Source organism: Schistocerca gregaria, chromosome 1, assembly GCF_023897955.1.
Source record: "Schistocerca gregaria isolate iqSchGreg1 chromosome 1, iqSchGreg1.2, whole genome shotgun sequence".
Taxonomy (NCBI): domain Eukaryota; kingdom Metazoa; phylum Arthropoda; class Insecta; order Orthoptera; family Acrididae; genus Schistocerca; species Schistocerca gregaria.
This window is the reverse complement of record NC_064920.1, coordinates 308,712,099-308,728,923: the sequence shown is the minus strand read 5'-3', so window position 1 is coordinate 308,728,923 and position 16,825 is coordinate 308,712,099. Positions and strand designations below refer to the sequence as shown.

Genomic DNA, 16,825 nt, shown 5'->3' with positions numbered 1-16,825 from the left:
TTCCTGCAGTAAATCGTATACTAGCAGCATTTTCGTAATTATGGAAGGCTATAGCAGCAGCATGGCTCAACATTTCCGCAGCGGACTTCCGACAACTTTTTGAGTCCATACGACGTTGAGTTGCTCAACTATGCAAAAGGATGTCCGAGATGATACTAGGAGGTGTCCAGTGACTTTTGTCATCTGAGTGTATATTTTAACTTGCAAAAAGTCTGTTTTATAAATTTTATAAACTAAAGTTACTTCCATACTTCATAAATAACCATTACTGTGGAATCGATGGTTGGTCAGATAATTTTACTACTAACGAGATCAAAAGTACGCGGTACGTTCAAAAATGGCTCTCAGCACTATGAGACTTAACTGATGAGGTCATCGGTCCCCTAGAACTTAGAACTGCTTAAACTTAACTAACGTAAGGACATCACACACATTCATGCCCGAGGCAGGATTCGAACCTGCGACCGTAGCGGTCGCGCGGTTCCAGACTGTACCGCCTAAAACCGCTCGGTCGCTCCGGCCGGCACGCGGTAGGTAAAAAAGGTTAACTACCGCTGGATTAGAAGGTAGCGAGGCAAAGAATTCTAATCTGATTACTCATTACCCAAAATCCTCAAAAACGTCGAAGCCTGCTCAGCTAGCAACTGATGTTCAGTGAGGTAAGTTAATTAAAGCCACATATTTTTCATTTCATTATGTCAATTTCTGTTCACGAATCGTGTTCGTGTGGGGCGGTTGCCGCAGTATGGTTTGTTTCCTTGGATCACAAGCGCAGCAACTGACATCTCGCGGCGGAATTGGTCAGTTAGAGGAAAAAAATGGCTCTGAGCACTATGGGACTTAACATCTGTGGTCATCAGTCCCCTAGAACTTAGAACTATTTAAACCTAACTAACCTAAGGACAGCACACACATCCATGCCCGAGGCAGGATTCGAACCTGCGACCGCAGCAGTCGCGCGGTTCCGGACTGAGCGCCTAGAACCGCGAGTCCACCGCGGCCGGCTCAGTTAGAGGAGTCAGCTCATTTTCCCTCTTACTCGCTATGCTGGCAGTGTACACTTGTCTGTGACGCGAAGTACGTCAGAAATTTGTGCTAGTAAAAAGAGAGATTGTGGCAAGCAGGCTTATGTGCGTGGCGCTGGCAGCAGAAGCTGGTGCGGGAGTATCTGGAGGCGGAGGGCGGCTCGGCGCCGCGCAGCCCATATGCCGCCGAGGAGGAGGTGGGCGTGGCGCGCCGGCGCCTGCCGCCGCCCCCGCCCTCGCCGCCCCCCAGGAGGCTGGCGGCCGCGTCGTCGACGATGAGGCAGCCGCTGCTGGCCACGTCGCGCGACCACTCGCTGCTGCAGGCCCTGGTGCGCTCCTACCAGGCCCGCGGACACCTTGCCGCGCGCATCGACCCGCTCGGTACGCCGCCCGTCAGCTCCGCTTCTAATGCCGTCTCACATCTCACTCACTGTTTCTTACGGTGTTGGCGTTTTTCCTACTGCTAATATGTTTCTGTACCACGCAGTGCATCGAGTTCGTAATCTTTTCTTTGTGGTGTCCCACAAGGATCCATCTTAGGGCCATTGCTTTTTCTTGTGTACATTAATGATCTCTCATCAGTTACACTGCCAAAAGCAGAGTTCGTTTTGTTTGCAGATGACAGAAGTATTGTAATAAATAGTATGTCGAGTAAAGTTCTAGGAAGATCTGCTGATGATATTTTCATGGATATTAATAAATGGTTTAAAGCCAACTCACTGACATTAAACTTCAAAAAGACTCACTATATGCAATTTAGAACCTGTAAGAGATTTCCACCCAGCATACGCATAAAGTATGAAGAAGAGCAGATAGAAGAGGTTGACAGTCTTAAATTCCTGGGATTACAACTTGATAATAAATTCAGTTAGGGGGAGCACACCACAGAACTGAAGAAACGCCTTAACAAATCTGTATTTGCAATTCGAGTGTTTGCAGACATAGGCGACTTAAAAGTGAAAAATGCTTGCATACTTTGCCTACTTTCATTCCATAATGTCATATGGTATAATATTTTGGGGTAACTCTTCATGTCAAACAAAAGTTTTCAGAGTCCAAAAGCGTGTAATATGTATTATTTTATTTGTGGAGTAAATTCACGGACGTCCTGTAGAAACCTCTTCAAAGAACTGGGTATGCTAACTACTGCCTCTCAGTATATTTACTCCTTAATGAAATTTGTCCTAAATAATATATCTCTTTTTCCAACAAACAGCTCAGTTCATAAATACAATACGAGGAACAAAAGTGATCTGCATAAGGACTTAAAAGCACTTACTTTAGTTCAAAATGGGGTCCACTACTCAGGAACACTCATCTTCAATAATTTGCCAGCAAACTTAGGAAATTTAGTTACAAATAAAGATCAGTTTAAAAGGAGCCTGAAAGACTTACTAGTGGCCAATTCTTTCTACTCCATTGACGAATTTTTTAATAGAAACAAATGATGTATTGTATATATATATTCATACTATTAGTATTGTTATTTCATCTTTTTATAAAAAAGGACATGTTCCACATCCTCAAGGATCTCCTCAGCACGGATCTATGGAACGAAAAACTAATCTAATCTAATCTAGTTAAAGTACAGGGTGGTTCAAAAATAATATACGTATTTCGAATGCATCTACACTACTGGCCATTAAAATTGCTACACCATGAAGACGACGTGCTACAGACGCGAAATTTAACCGGCAGGAAGAAGATGCTGTGATATGCAAATGATTACCTTTTCAGAGCATTCACACAAGGTTGGCGCCGGTGGCGACACCTACAACATGCTGACATAAAGAAAGTTTCCAACCGATTTCTCATAAACAAACAACAGTTGACCGGCGTTGCCTGGTGAAACGTTGTTGTGATGCCTAGTGTAAGAAGGAGAATTGCGTACCATCACGTTTCCGACTTTGATAAAAGTCAGATTGTAGCCTATCGCGATTGAGGTTTATCGTATCGACAGTACTGCTCGCGTTGGTCGAGACCCAATGACTGTTACCAGAATATGGAATCGGTGGGTTCAGGAGGGTAATACGGAACGCCGTGCTGGATCCCAACGGCCTCGTATCACTAGCCGTCGAGATGACAGGCATCTTATCCGCATGGCTGTAACGGATCGTGCAGGCACGTCTCGATTGCTGAGTCAACAGATGGGGACGTTTGCAAGACAACAACCATCTGCACGAACAGTTCGACGACGTTTGCAGCAGCATGGACTATCAACTCGGAGACCGTGGCTGCGATTACTCTTGACGCTGCATCACAGACAGGAGCGCCTGCGATGGTGTACTCAACGACAAAGCTGGGTGCACGAATGGCGAAACGTCATTTTTTCGGGTGAATACAGGTTGTGTTCACAGCATCATGATGGTCGCATCCGTGTTTTGCGACATCGCGGTGAACGCACTTTGGAAGCGTGTATTCGTTCACCCGGCGTGATGGTATGGGGTGCCATTGGTTATACGTCTCGGTCACCTCTTGATCGCATTGGCGGCAATTTGAACAGTGGACGTTACATTCCAGATGCGTTACGACCCGTGGCTCTACCCTTCATTCGATCCCTGCGAAACCATACATTTCAGTAGGATAACGCCCGACCGCAAGGTAGTGTACGGGCCTTTTTGGATACAGAAAATGTTCGACTGCTGCCCTGGCCAGCACATTCTCCAGATCTCTCACCAATTGAAAACGTCTGGTCAATGGTGGCCGAGCAACTGGCTCGTCTCAATACGCCAGCCACTACTCTTGATGAAATGTGGTATCGTGCTGAAGCTGCATGTGCAGCTGTATCTGTACACCCCATCCAAGCTCTGTTTGACTCAATGCCCAGGCGTATCAAGGCCGTTATAACGGCCAGAGGTGGTTGTTCTGGGTACTGATTTCTTAGGATCTATGCACCCAAACTGCGTGAAAATGTAATCACTTGTCACTTCTAGTATAATATATTCGTCCAATGAATACCTGTTTACCATCTGCATTTATTGTTGGTGTAGCAATTTTAATGGACAGTTGTGTAGTTATTAAACTTTATGACATACGAATATGAAACTTTACACACATATTTACGAACCTTTCAGATTCAGATTACAAATGTTCAATACGTCCTCCATCAGCGACACGAGCAATATCACATCGATACTCAAATACCACCCACACACGAGCAAGCATGTCCTTCGTCACAAATGTTTTGGCAGTACGGATCCGGTTCTTCACCTCTTCACGGTTCTGTGGGAATGGTGGTACATAAACGTTGTCTTTAACGAAACCTCCAGCTGAGACATGCTAAGTCACCAGCTCCTTGACGACCAATCCAACGGTTCGATAGAGTTTCACTCAGATATTCAAGCACTTGGCGACTCCAGGGAGGGTGTACCCCGTCTTGTTGAAAAATGAAGTTGTCTTCGTGCAGCCTCGGAAACAACCAGTTTTGTAACATAGCGAGATACTGCTGACCGCTAACCGTGTTTCCATCAAAGAAGAGTGGACCACAAACTGATGATAGGGGTATCGCACAAAACACATCGACTTTGGGCGAATCTCGCACATGTTCAATGGCTGCATGTGGGTTGTGTAGGTCCCAAATTCGAACGTTGTGTTTATTTATCTTAGCACTAACATGGAAAGTCGCTTCATTACTGAACACGTTGCATTGTGCGAAAGTGTTATTATGGTCAGTAGCATCAAGAACCTCGTTACAAAATGCCACACGATGTGTTTGTCATCAGGACGCAGAGCTTGTAACAGCTGTAGCTTTTACGGCTTCATAACCAACCGACGTCTCAAAACACGCCAAATTGTTGTTGTAGGCTGTTGTAACTCCCGACTGGCACGACTAGTTGATTTTGAAGGACTACGTTGGAAAGCAGTTTGAATTAGTGCAACATTTTCTTCAGGAACACGAGGACGGCCAGGACTCTTTCCTTTACATACACATCCTGTATCTAGAAACTGTCGATACCGTCTGCGAATGTTCCACCCATCAATTTGGTACCTCAACCTGAAACGTTTCACTGTAATCATGGAACTGTACTTCGCAAACTCGAGAACACAAAATGATTTCTGCTGGGGAGTAGCCTTTATAAACATACGACGGTTACCAAGCAAAACCAAAGGCAACTGACATCTAGCGGCTATTAATATAAACTAGACTATGTATTTCTTTCTTCAATAGCCGAGTCGAGGCGCAGTGATCGATAGTTGGGACAAAATAATACTTTGTAATCTGTACATTCTTTTTAAACACCCTGTATAGCATTAAGAGAGACATAAATTGGATATCAGTAAGAAAGTATAAAGAAGATAATTTGGGATTAAGCTCCATGATAAAATGGGGATGGCAATTATGAAAACAATTAGGATGGCAGTTACGAAAACATAGCTCTAATAGAATTACCATTGGGAGTAAAAATGCTGTGCTGAAAGGGTAGCTAAATGCTTGTCTAAAGTCGTTGTAGGAAGTAGTCACCAAACGACTGTTCAAGTTTGCAGATATACCTTAAACTTTCGGATAAAATGTCATCTACGCAATACCGAAGATAGAAAGGACAGGAAATTGTGAGAAATAACGGACAATCAGCTTAACAGTTCATGCATCCGAGCTGCTGACAACAACAAACTACAGAAGAACTGTATTAATTGACTGTTCCTTTGGTTCTTGGTAGAGTATTAAACACACGAGACTTTTATAATATTCTGAGAACTGTTGAATTTCACACCAATGTCGGGGGTTTTTTCATTCGTAATACAGATGCAAGGAAAGAAAATTGAGGAAATAGCAGATGACGACCATTTTGAGAAAGGTAAGGGCATCAGAGGGACATCCTGACGCCCCTGGTAATGGAAGCATGACTTACGAAAAATCACGATTTGTTGATACGATTCTTGGCTTATATAAAGTGATAGCCAATGTACAATGGTGAAGGATGTTCGAAATCCTGAGAAAATAGCAATAAGCTTTGTGGAAAGGTGGGTAATGTACAATAGATACAACAACCAAGAGGGAACAATAGCAGTAGAACACCAAGAACGATGTCTTGGACAGGGATGCAGTTTTTCACCTCTAACCTTCACTATATATATCTAATAAACAATGACGCAAATAAAAGAAAAGTTCAAGAGTGGAATTAAAATTTGGGTGAAAGGATATCAGTGATAAAATTCGCTGATCACATTGTTACCATCAGTGAAAGTCAGCAAGAATTACGGGACCTGTTGAATGGAATGAACAGTGTAGTGACCTCAGAATATGGATTGAGAGTAATGCGAAGTAATAGAAATGAGAATAGCGAGAAACTTAACATCAAAATTGGTGACCACAAAGCAGAAGAAGTTAAGGAATTCTGCTGCTTTGGAGGCAAAATAATCAAAGCAAGCAGGACACGAAAAGCAGTCTGCCACAGGCAAAGAGGGCGTTCTTGGCGAAGAGAAGTTCACTAGTATCAAACATAGGCCTTAATTTGAGAAAGAAATTTCTGAGAATGTTACATTTGGAGCGACGTCTTGTATGCTAGTGAATTATGGACAGGGGGAAAACCGGAACAGAAGAGAATTGAAGTGTTTGAGACGTGGTGCTACAGAAGGACGCATCGCAGCAGAATCAACGAAGAAAGGAACATACGTAAAGCATTGACATTGATAGGGCACCTGTTTAGAGGTCTAGTAATAACTTTCATGGCACTTTTGGAAACTTTGAAGGATAAAAACTGTAGGAGGAGTCAGAGATTGAAAGACATACAATAAACCACTAAGAGCGTTGGATACAAGTGTTGCTCTGAGATGAGTAGATTGGTACACCAGAGGAAGTCATAGCGAATTACCCTACACCAGTAAGAGGATTTATGACACAAAAAAGAGGCGTTGTGTGACTGGGTTTGACACACCGAATCACAGGTTGTACACTTTTCCAGGCAGAGGAAATGGCCTCAGCAGAACTGAGAATAAGGGAGGTCCCATGATCTCTTGAAAACCGGATTAGCTAAGAATTCAATGGACTAAGATGACAGAAACATGTAAGGACCTTACTATCAAGTTTTTCATCTGCCAGGTTCTGCAATACTGCGTCATTCAGGACAGACAGGACAGGACTAGAGGAGCCATTAATAGCTGAGTTTGATTATCAAATTCTTCATGAATAACAGTAGATGAAATTTTGTATATGGTCAATAGCTAGATGTGAATATGAGAGTCTTGAGCACTCTCTGAGTGGGAGAAAATCAGTATGGACATTGGGCGAACTGTGTTCAGAAAAAGTAACCACCGAGGATCTTCTGAATAGAAAGCACGTACTTCTAGTATTATTTATTCCGATTTTTAATATTTATAACGGATTTATTAGTTACAGAAATAATGAAGAAGTATTGCATGTGAAAGTTTTTTTGGGATTAACGAGGGAATGAACACTCACACACCAACTACCCAATCTACTTTGTTTACAGGGGGAATTCTGGTGCACTTTATTTACACTGTGCGAAGATATGCCTTCTTTATCTATGACGTCATCATCTCCACATGATAAGCCCCACCCCCTCCCCCCTCCCATCCTATCCTCTCCCCTTCCCCTTCTCCCTCCATTTCTCCAGCCAGTTACAGTGTAGTGTTAAAGTTATGCTTAAAATGCGCCAGGTTCCAAGATATGCAGAAAAAAATAAGGCAACCTGATGATGATGCCTTCCCTGAGTGCAATCTCGCCACTTTCATGAATGATGATGAAATGATGAGGACAACACACCCAGTCATCTCGAGGCAGGTGAAAATCCCTGAACACGCCGGGAATCGAGAACTGGACCGCGAGACCACAAGCTGCGGTCTAAGGGAACCTCTAAAAGAAAAGTAACCTGTATGTCACATGTCAAATTCTGCACTGCTTGTACATGGTACCTCTCTTAGAACGTAATCCAGTCATTGTGTGTAAAAAAGCTTTATTTCCTTTGATTTTCTTCGTACACACACACACACACACACACACACACACACACACACACACACACACACACACACGCATGAAGCTTGCAATCTTCTTTTGCCTGAAATGGCGCCATACTCAAAATGATTGATCCAGAAAAACTACATAAATAGTGTAATTTGGAGTATTTCCCGGGAACACTTTCAATTATTTATTGCATAAGAACCAAACATTGTACAGATATCATACATATGTCATTTTGAAGAGAAACTCTCTCAACACACACATTTGTAAATCCATCTACGATATCATCCAGAAGAAATTCATTAGATTCTACAGGGTGTTACAAAAAGGTATACCCAAACTTTCAGGAAACATTCCTCACACACAAGTAAAGAAAAGATGTTATGTGGACATGTGTCCGGAAACGCTTAATTTCCATGTTAGAGCTCATTTTAATTTCGTCAGTATGTACTGTAATTCCGCGGTTCACCGCCACGATTTCATACGGGATACTCTACCTGAACATGTGCCTTACAAGCTAGAACATGTGCCTTACAAGTACGACACAACATGTGGTTTATGCACTATGGAGCTCGTGCACATTTCAGTCGAAGTGTTCGTACGCTTCTCAACAACTGATTCGGTGACCGATGGATTGGGAGAGGCGGACCAATTCCATGACCTCCAAGCTCTCCTGACCTCAACCCTCTTGACTTTCATTTATGGGGGCATTTGGAAGGTCTTGTCTACGCAACCTCGGTACCAAATGTAGAGACTCTTCGTGCTCGTATTGTGGACGGCTGTGATACAATGTGCCATTCTCCAGGGCTGCATCAGCGCATCAGGGATTCCATACGACGGAGGGTGGATGCATGTATCATCGTTAACGGAGGACATTTTGAACATTTCCTGTAACAAAGTGTTTGAAGTCACGCTGGTACGTTCTGTTGCTGTGTGTTTCCATTCTGTGGTGTCACCGCCAGGCACCACACTTGCTAGGTGGTAGCCCTTAAATCGGCCGCGGTCCGGTAGTATACGTCTGACCCGCGTGTCGCCGCTATCGGTGATTGCAGACCGAGCGCCGCCACACGGCAGGTCTAGAGAGACTTCCCAGCACTCGCCCCAGTTGTACAGCCGACTTTGCTAGCGATGGTTCACTGCCTACTTACGTTCTCATTTGCCGAGAAGATAGTTTAGCATAGCCTTCAGCTACGTCATTTGCTACGACCTATCAAGGCGCCATTATCAGTTACTATTGATATTGTGAACTATGTACTATCAAGAGCGACGTTCATCATTAATGGATTAAAGTTAAGTATTCCACCAGCTACGTCCGTTCCAGCCTGCGTGAGCTAAAACGCGTGCCTTTCGGCCTCCTCTAGTAACACGGTGTTGGCTCTCCTGCCAACTACAAAACATTCCACGATCAACGTGATATGAAGAGAAGTAATAAAATGAGCTCTAACATGGAAAGTAAGCGTTTCCGGAAACATGTCCACATAACATATTTTCTTTCTTTGTATGTGAGGACTGTTTCCTGAAAGTTTGGCCGTACCTTTTTGTAACACCCTGTATACGCAAACAACTTCTTCGCCTCACACTTATTACTTATCATGTAAAGGACTCCCAAATTCGCTTCATAAACAATCAAAGACGACCTCCACGCGCTAATTTAGCGACTGATGGACATTTACAGGCTTCACAAACAGTAACACTATACATAGTTTATATCCCATCAAGATTCTCCTCAGCTGTAGCACAGTCAAAAATCAGACGGACATAATACACTGTGGGCTTGTATGAGCAACACGTGTAAACTTGGTCGCCTTAGTGGTATATTTGGAGCAGGTGTGTCACGATAGTAACAACGGTACACGTGTCCGGCAGGCGTGTGGTTCTCTGGCTCCTCGGACAGCGCGGCTGTGGGGGCGGAGCGCTGGCGGCGGCTGCTGCCTCCGGACGCAGACCTGGACACGATGTACTGCCTGCCCGAGACCACGTTCGTGGGCGGCGGCGAGACTGACCGCCTGCCGCTGCGCGAGATCATTGCCCGGCTCGAGGTGCGTCTGCTTCACAAGCTCTCAACTACACTACTTCAAACAAACTACACGTGCTCTTCAGTGTCAATGTCATTTATAGTCATCCATGAGAATGAAATCGTCAGTGCTCGTGTGTACTCGCAACAGTAGAAAAAAAAGGGCTGTATCCCAGCCGAGGGTTGAGACCACGGCCTTGGGAGATGAGCTGTGCGATCTTTGGCATGCACTCGGCACGTGTATCATAATACTGGACCAGAACTTTATGTAGACAAACCTACATAGTGTGCTTAAAACAGAGCCTAGAACAGCCTATAAAATAACACGTGTGCAAGAAAAGAGTGCTAGGTTCATAGATCATAAGCAAAGGTATGAAAGTGTTTGGTCAGAAAGCAGAGATAACTTTTCGATTCCTAGAATTTGGTGTAGTGTAATGTCTCCACATTCATTTTATATTCTTTACGTCGCTATGCGCCATCATCTATTTTTACTTTGAGCTAAAGAATACTTTTATACATGCACGATCCACTCCAACATTACCATCCAAAAGAGTACCGCGTGGATCCTGGCTCCATGGCAGAACTGCTAAAGTTGTGCCCCGCCCCCTCCAGTCCTGGTAAAAGTACGTATCATCCTTCTTTTATATGCATATTTACCGTATTCTGTAGTTTTGTAAGTTTAAGAATAATGAAGGGACCGGTTGGTAGGACATGTTCTAAGGCATCAAGGGTTCACAAATTTAGCATTGGAGGGCAACGTGGAGGGTAAAAATCGTAGAGGGAGACCAAGAGATGGATACACTAGGCAGATACAGAAGGATGTAGGTTGCAGTAAGTACTGGGAGATGATGAAGCTTGCACAGAATTGAGTAGTATGGAGAGCTGCATCAAACCAGTCTCAAGACTGAAGACCACAACAACAACAGACATTCTTGTTTTACAATGATGTATGATAAAGAAGAGATATTCCTTACTCTTGGTAAATTAATCATAGTCATCACTCGGCAGAAATCAGAGGCCTTCGGTCACATAACATAGTATGCCACCAGAAGTAACAGCAAGAACATCATTGTTGAAAATGAGCGAGCTGCGTAGGTGGCATTTGTGTGTACCGAAGCACTGTTACCACATATACACTCCTGTAAATTGAAATAAGAACACCGTGAATTCATTGTCCCAGGAAGGGGAAACTTTATTGACACATTCCTGGGATCAGATACTTCACATGATCACACTGACAGAACCACAGGCACATAGACACAGGCAACAGAGCATGCACAATGTCGGCACTAGTACAGTGTATATCCACCTTTCGCAGCAATGCAGGCTGCTATTCTCCCATGCAGACGATCGTAGAGATGCTGGATGTAGTCCTGTGGAACGGCTTGCCATGCCATTTCCACCTGGCGCCTCAGTTGGACCAGCGTTCGTGCTGGACGTGCAGACCGCGTGAGACGACGCTTCATCCAGTCCCAAACATGCTCAATGGGGGACAGATCCGGAGATCTTGCTGGCCAGGGTAGTTGACTTACACCTTCTAGAGCACGTTGGGTGGCACGGGATACATGCGGACGTGCATTGTCCTGTTGGAACAGCAAGTTCCCTTGCCGGTCTAGGAATGGTAGAACGATGGGTTCGATGACGGTTTGGATGTACCGTGCACTATTCAGTGTCCCCTCGACGATCACCAGAGGTGTACGGCCAGTGTAGGAGATCGCTCCCCACACCATGATGCCGGGTGTTGGCCCTGTGTGCCTCGGTCGTATGCAGTCCTGATTGTGGCGCTCACCTGCACGGCGCCAAACACGCATACGACCATCATTGGCACCAAGGCAGAAGCGACTCTCATCGCTGAAGACGACACGTCTCCATTCGTCCCTCCATTCACGCCTGTCGCGACACCACTGGAGGCGGGCTGCACGATGTTTGGGCGTGAGCGGAAGACGGCCTAACGGTGTGCGGGACCGTAGCCCAGCTACATGGAGACGGTTTCGAATGGTCCTCGCCGATACCCCAGGAGCAACAGTGTCCCTAATTTGCTGGTAACTGGCGGTGCGGTCCCCTACGGCACTGCGTAGGATCCTACGGTCTTGGCGTGCATCCGTGCGTCGCTGCGGTCCGGTCCCAGGTCGACGGGCACGTGCACCTTCCGCCGACCACTGGCGACAACATCGATGTACTGTGGAGACCTCACGCCCCACGTGTTGAGCAATTCGGCGGTACGTCCACCCGGCCTCCCGCATGCCCACTATACGCCCTCGCTCAAAGTCCGTCAACTGCACGTACGGTTCACGTCCACGCTGTCGCGGCATGCTACCAGTGTTAAAGACTGCGATGGAGCTCCGTATGCTACGGCAAACTGGCTGAAACTGACGGCGGCGGTGCACAAATGCTGCGCAGCTAGCGCCATTCGACGGCCAACACCGCGGTTCCTGGTGTGTCCGCTGTGCCGTGCGTGTGATCATTGCTTGTACAGCCCTCTCGCAGTGTCCGGATCAAGTATGGTGGGTCTGACACACCGGTGTCAGTGTGTTCTTTTTTCCATTTCCAGGAGTGTACCTTGCAATGTCCTATGCATCTAACTTCAACTATCATTCCGCGTTCAGAGTCTCTTGATTCCCATCGTGCGGTCGTAATCACATTCGAAACCTTTTCACATGAATCACCCGAGTTCAAATGACAGTCCCACCAATACAGTTTCCTTTCAGCTCTAGTGTACGCGAACATACCGCCATCTGTATATGAGCATATCGCTATCCCATGACTTTTGTCACCTCAGTGGATATCTTTAGTTTAAGATATAATTGGTTTCGACAGTTCAAGTCTCATTTTCAGATATGAGAATAAGACGTAAACTCTCGTCAATATTATTCCTAAACAAATGATTGGTGACTGGAGACAATTTGCCTAGTATTTCATATTTAACCAACTGCATTATCTGATCCTAGATTTTCTCATAGACGACAAAAGCTACTTTCTTCAACTCAACTGTTATCACTGTCTTAATTTTTTTTTTTTTTTGTGATAGGTTCTGAAGCAACTACGGTTTGGTCTTGAGGCATTTAAGCATTGTGATGGATGTGATATAATATTGCAAGTGTGTCCTGTTAGTGCACTCCAGCATTCTCTAGCGTGGTAATTATAGGAAAGCATAAAATATTTTATCCCTGATGTTTCCAATTTACTTGTAGACCAACTTAATATTCTACGTAATTTAGTCTGTATTGAACTGAGACCTGGGGGGGGGGGGAATAAGAGGAGGGGGAGGCGGAGTTTAGTGTTTGTGTTCCTGCATACATAGTTCACTTCACTCCAGTCTGACACGCTCCCTTTGCAAACGTTATGCTGGCATAAGCCGTGAACATTGCCGAACTCACACGCTCTGTGGAGATAAAGCGAATGGTCGAGCTCATTGTTGGCCACGCTGCTTCCATCTTGGCGACATGTTCTTCAATCTTTCAGGAATTTCAGGTTTCCTATCACACATCAGATTACGTCATTCCCAGCTTCTGGATGACACTTTCCGAAAGACAGTATAAATATCCAATACACAATTGTGTGCAGGAATCAAATAGTTTTTTCTTCTTTAAGACTTTTTCTTTGCCCTTGCTGTTGATCGGAAGGTGGGTTTTTCTGGGGTTTTCCAGCAGGTGCAATCGGCTTGTCGGGACGAACTGAGAGGGTACTTTTCGCGTCCAGTAAGTGCTCCAGGAACTCCTTCTATCTAGAAGCAAAATGCATAGCTTAAAAAATTGCAAAGACTTTGCTTAAATGACAGCCCTTCTTTTACTGATTCTATGGTGACTCCTCTTCGTAAAAGCCTTCCCATTTATCACTGATATGCTGCATGTGGAATTTGTTTCATTTCCCCAAAATCCTGGTGAACAACTGTTTTCAGTTTTGGGTGAAATAATCGTGCGCACAGCCGACGCCTTAGTTCATCAGAAAGATGTTGCATAAAGCTCAATCAGGGCTTTGAGCAGACCTGTCTACTTCAGGAAACCCATGTGATTTTCTTCTTACCTTGATGCAATGCAACCTGCTCTGTCAGTGGGTACCGTGAAGGTGATAATGAATCCACAGTGTGAGGAGCGTATTATTGACAGGACTGTTTAGACAATCATCTTAAATAAAAGCTATTGCTCGAGCTCAGATCAAGAAATACAATCGTAAACTAATCACACTGCCGAAATTCAGTGGCAGTACAACTCGCTTAGGTAAATGGCATTCTCCATCCATTCATGGTTCACACTCATACCCAACGGAGTACACATCGTGTACCGCGACCCATCAGCCAATGAAATCTTCTTCACTATTCCGCAGACTAATGACTATGTTGTCTGTATCACTCAATGCGACAATGCTCATTCGTTCCTGTGATCATTATCTTCTGGTCGGCTGCACCACCATAAGAACCGAATCCTGTCACACTAGGCTGATCTTTCCCTCATTGACTTTCGTACTTGAGGTTTTGCGGAAGACATCTGCAGCAGAGAGTCCTATCGGACAGCGTTGATAAATTATGAGTACATCCTAGCTGCTAAGGACACGATACGCTTGAGCCCTGCAGCAGATTGTACTAGTAAGGTTCTTGATCCCCGACTGTGTTTGTAGCACCCCTGCTGCACTTCTAAAAACACGTTTTATATAACAAAACAAACCAACAGCCGTTCCTGAGACTAGTTTTCCAGACAACCTTTTGCTGTTTTTTGTGTTATGTATTGTTTCTTTAATTACATATTTCAATGTAACACTCTGTGAACAAGTGGAGGGCATTGCCCAAATTGCAGAGGTAAGACGTACTGGAAATAAACTACAAAACACATCCGAGAACCCTTACGAGATCAGTCAATAACTGTCCCCGTTCCGGCGTCGAGAACTACTGATGCGAGGCGATCCGCATCGTTTTCTCGGATGTGATGTTCAAAATCTCGATATCAGTTCTTAAGAACACGACGTAATCGAACACTAATGCAACCCTTGATGTTTAGCTTGACGAGTTAAGGGAGCGTTTCAGGGGTTAGAGATAGTGTCGACACTTAGCTTCTTAGTGATACCAGAAAAGAAATCGTCGGCCGCTGCAGCTTGGCGTTGCGTGTGCCGGCAGGCGGCTTACTGCGGGCCGGTGGGCGCCGAGTACCAGCTGACCGACTCGTTCGAGCAACGGCAGTGGCTGCGCCAGCAGCTGGAACCGCCGCAGAACGCGCTGCTGTCAGCCGCGGTGCGCAGGCGCGCGCTCGACAAGCTGATCGCGGCGCACGCTTTCGAGAACTTCTTGTCCGCCAACTGGGGCAGCGTGCGCAGATTCGGCATCGAAGGGTGCGTGCATGGCCGTTTTCAGTGTTTTTTTCCGGCTGGTGTTCTGTTTCAATTTTATAAAGACACAATTTTCGTTACGACTATTTAATGTCAGCTCATAAAATTTATCGGTGTTAAGTAAGCAAATACTGAATAGCTGCTAGCACTTATATTTAAGAAGAGAGTATTCGTCAAGGTAGTGTGGAAAAGTGATTCACTGTTTCCTCTGGATCAACTGAAGCCGGTCGGTGTGGCCGAGCGGTTCTAGGCGCTTCAGTCTGAAACCGCGCGACCGCTATGGTCGCAGGTTCGAATCCTGTCTCGGGCATGGATGTGTGTGATGTCCTTAGGTTAGTTAGCTTTAAGTAGTTCTAAGTTCTAGGGGACTGATCGCCTCAGATGCCAAGTCCCATAGTGCTCAGAGCCATTTGAACCATTTTTTGATCAACTGAAACGCTGTGATACACAGAGAGCAAAACATGACCAGTCACTCTGTTCGATTTGTGCTGTTACTTAGGTAGGTTTCTAAACATTTTCAAGTCGAAAATGTCCTTTCTGACGTTGCTGCAGAAAATGAAATGGTGACTAAAATTTGGAGCAGAGTTCTAATACTGGAAAAAAATTGAATTGCTTCTCTATAACGCCGCCAAAGAGTTGTATGAACTTGTACTTGGTTCGTCCCTAAGCCGGTCCTTTTTTGCATACGGTTAGTTCTCCAGATGTAGTCCAGGATTATGGCAACACTGACAAAACTTGATGGACTCCAGTGTACCTTCGAGACGGCAATTTACGTATTTTCTCGGAATGGTGCCCTGAAGGGATTTAATTCTAATGGCTCTTTTGTTGTGAACTTGTTATGAAGCTCTTTTATCACGCGATACGAGAAAGATAACACTGCCTTTCTTCTGGGGTCCTAGCACGTCTATTTTCTCGGTGTTTCATTGTGGACACACACACAATGATGTTATTTTGACATCTTTTGCGAATTTTGAGGCCTTTTTAAACAGATTTTCGAAATCCTTATCACTATACCGTACCATTTTTTGTAAGACATTTAACACACTGTTAACGAATTCTGATACTGCAACAAGGTCACAATTAACGCTTTGAAGCTTTCTGCAAACAGAAAGAGTTTAGGAAAAGATTTGTTCGAATAGTACAAGAGAAACAATGAAATGGTTATGAGTGACTGCAAATAATTAGTTGGTGCGGTTTTTGGGCAGTTTCTGTGTTAACATCTACTCTTAACAGTTACACATAGAGGACTATGCCTAAAAACATTTACTTAAACCAAAGGATTGTCTTGTGTTTGCAAATTAACCTAGTTTCGCTCCGAAAGAGTGTCTGGTCGCCGGTAGTAAGTCGTTGACGGATGTCTCAGTACGTCGTTATGTTTAGGGGTAATCTCAAAGTGGATTTTACTATCCCCATGAAATTCCCGATGGCCTGTAGAGAACACTAATCAGCTGAGGCTAGGTTTAAGTAGTGGGCGCTGCAGCATACATAAACATCAATGGACATCTTTCCAATAAAAGATGCGCCGCTTAAATGATGGCTCACTGACGC

The 16,825-nt window shown here is 44.8% G+C and overlaps 1 protein-coding gene across 1 annotated transcript in view; it reads left to right on the top strand.

Annotated features, from left to right (window-relative positions):
- The first annotated feature begins 745 nt into the window (after window positions 1-745).
- The window catches only part of LOC126344642 (2-oxoglutarate dehydrogenase complex component E1-like), a 161,685-nt gene continuing 145,605 nt past the window's right edge, over window positions 746-16,825 (top strand). Inside the window, exons 1-4 of the mRNA XM_050002040.1 lie at window positions 746-800; window positions 1,125-1,406; window positions 9,814-9,986; window positions 15,069-15,280. Coding sequence (XP_049857997.1) covers window positions 746-800; window positions 1,125-1,406; window positions 9,814-9,986; window positions 15,069-15,280 — 722 coding nt within the window. The remainder of the gene's footprint in view (window positions 801-1,124; window positions 1,407-9,813; window positions 9,987-15,068; window positions 15,281-16,825) is intronic.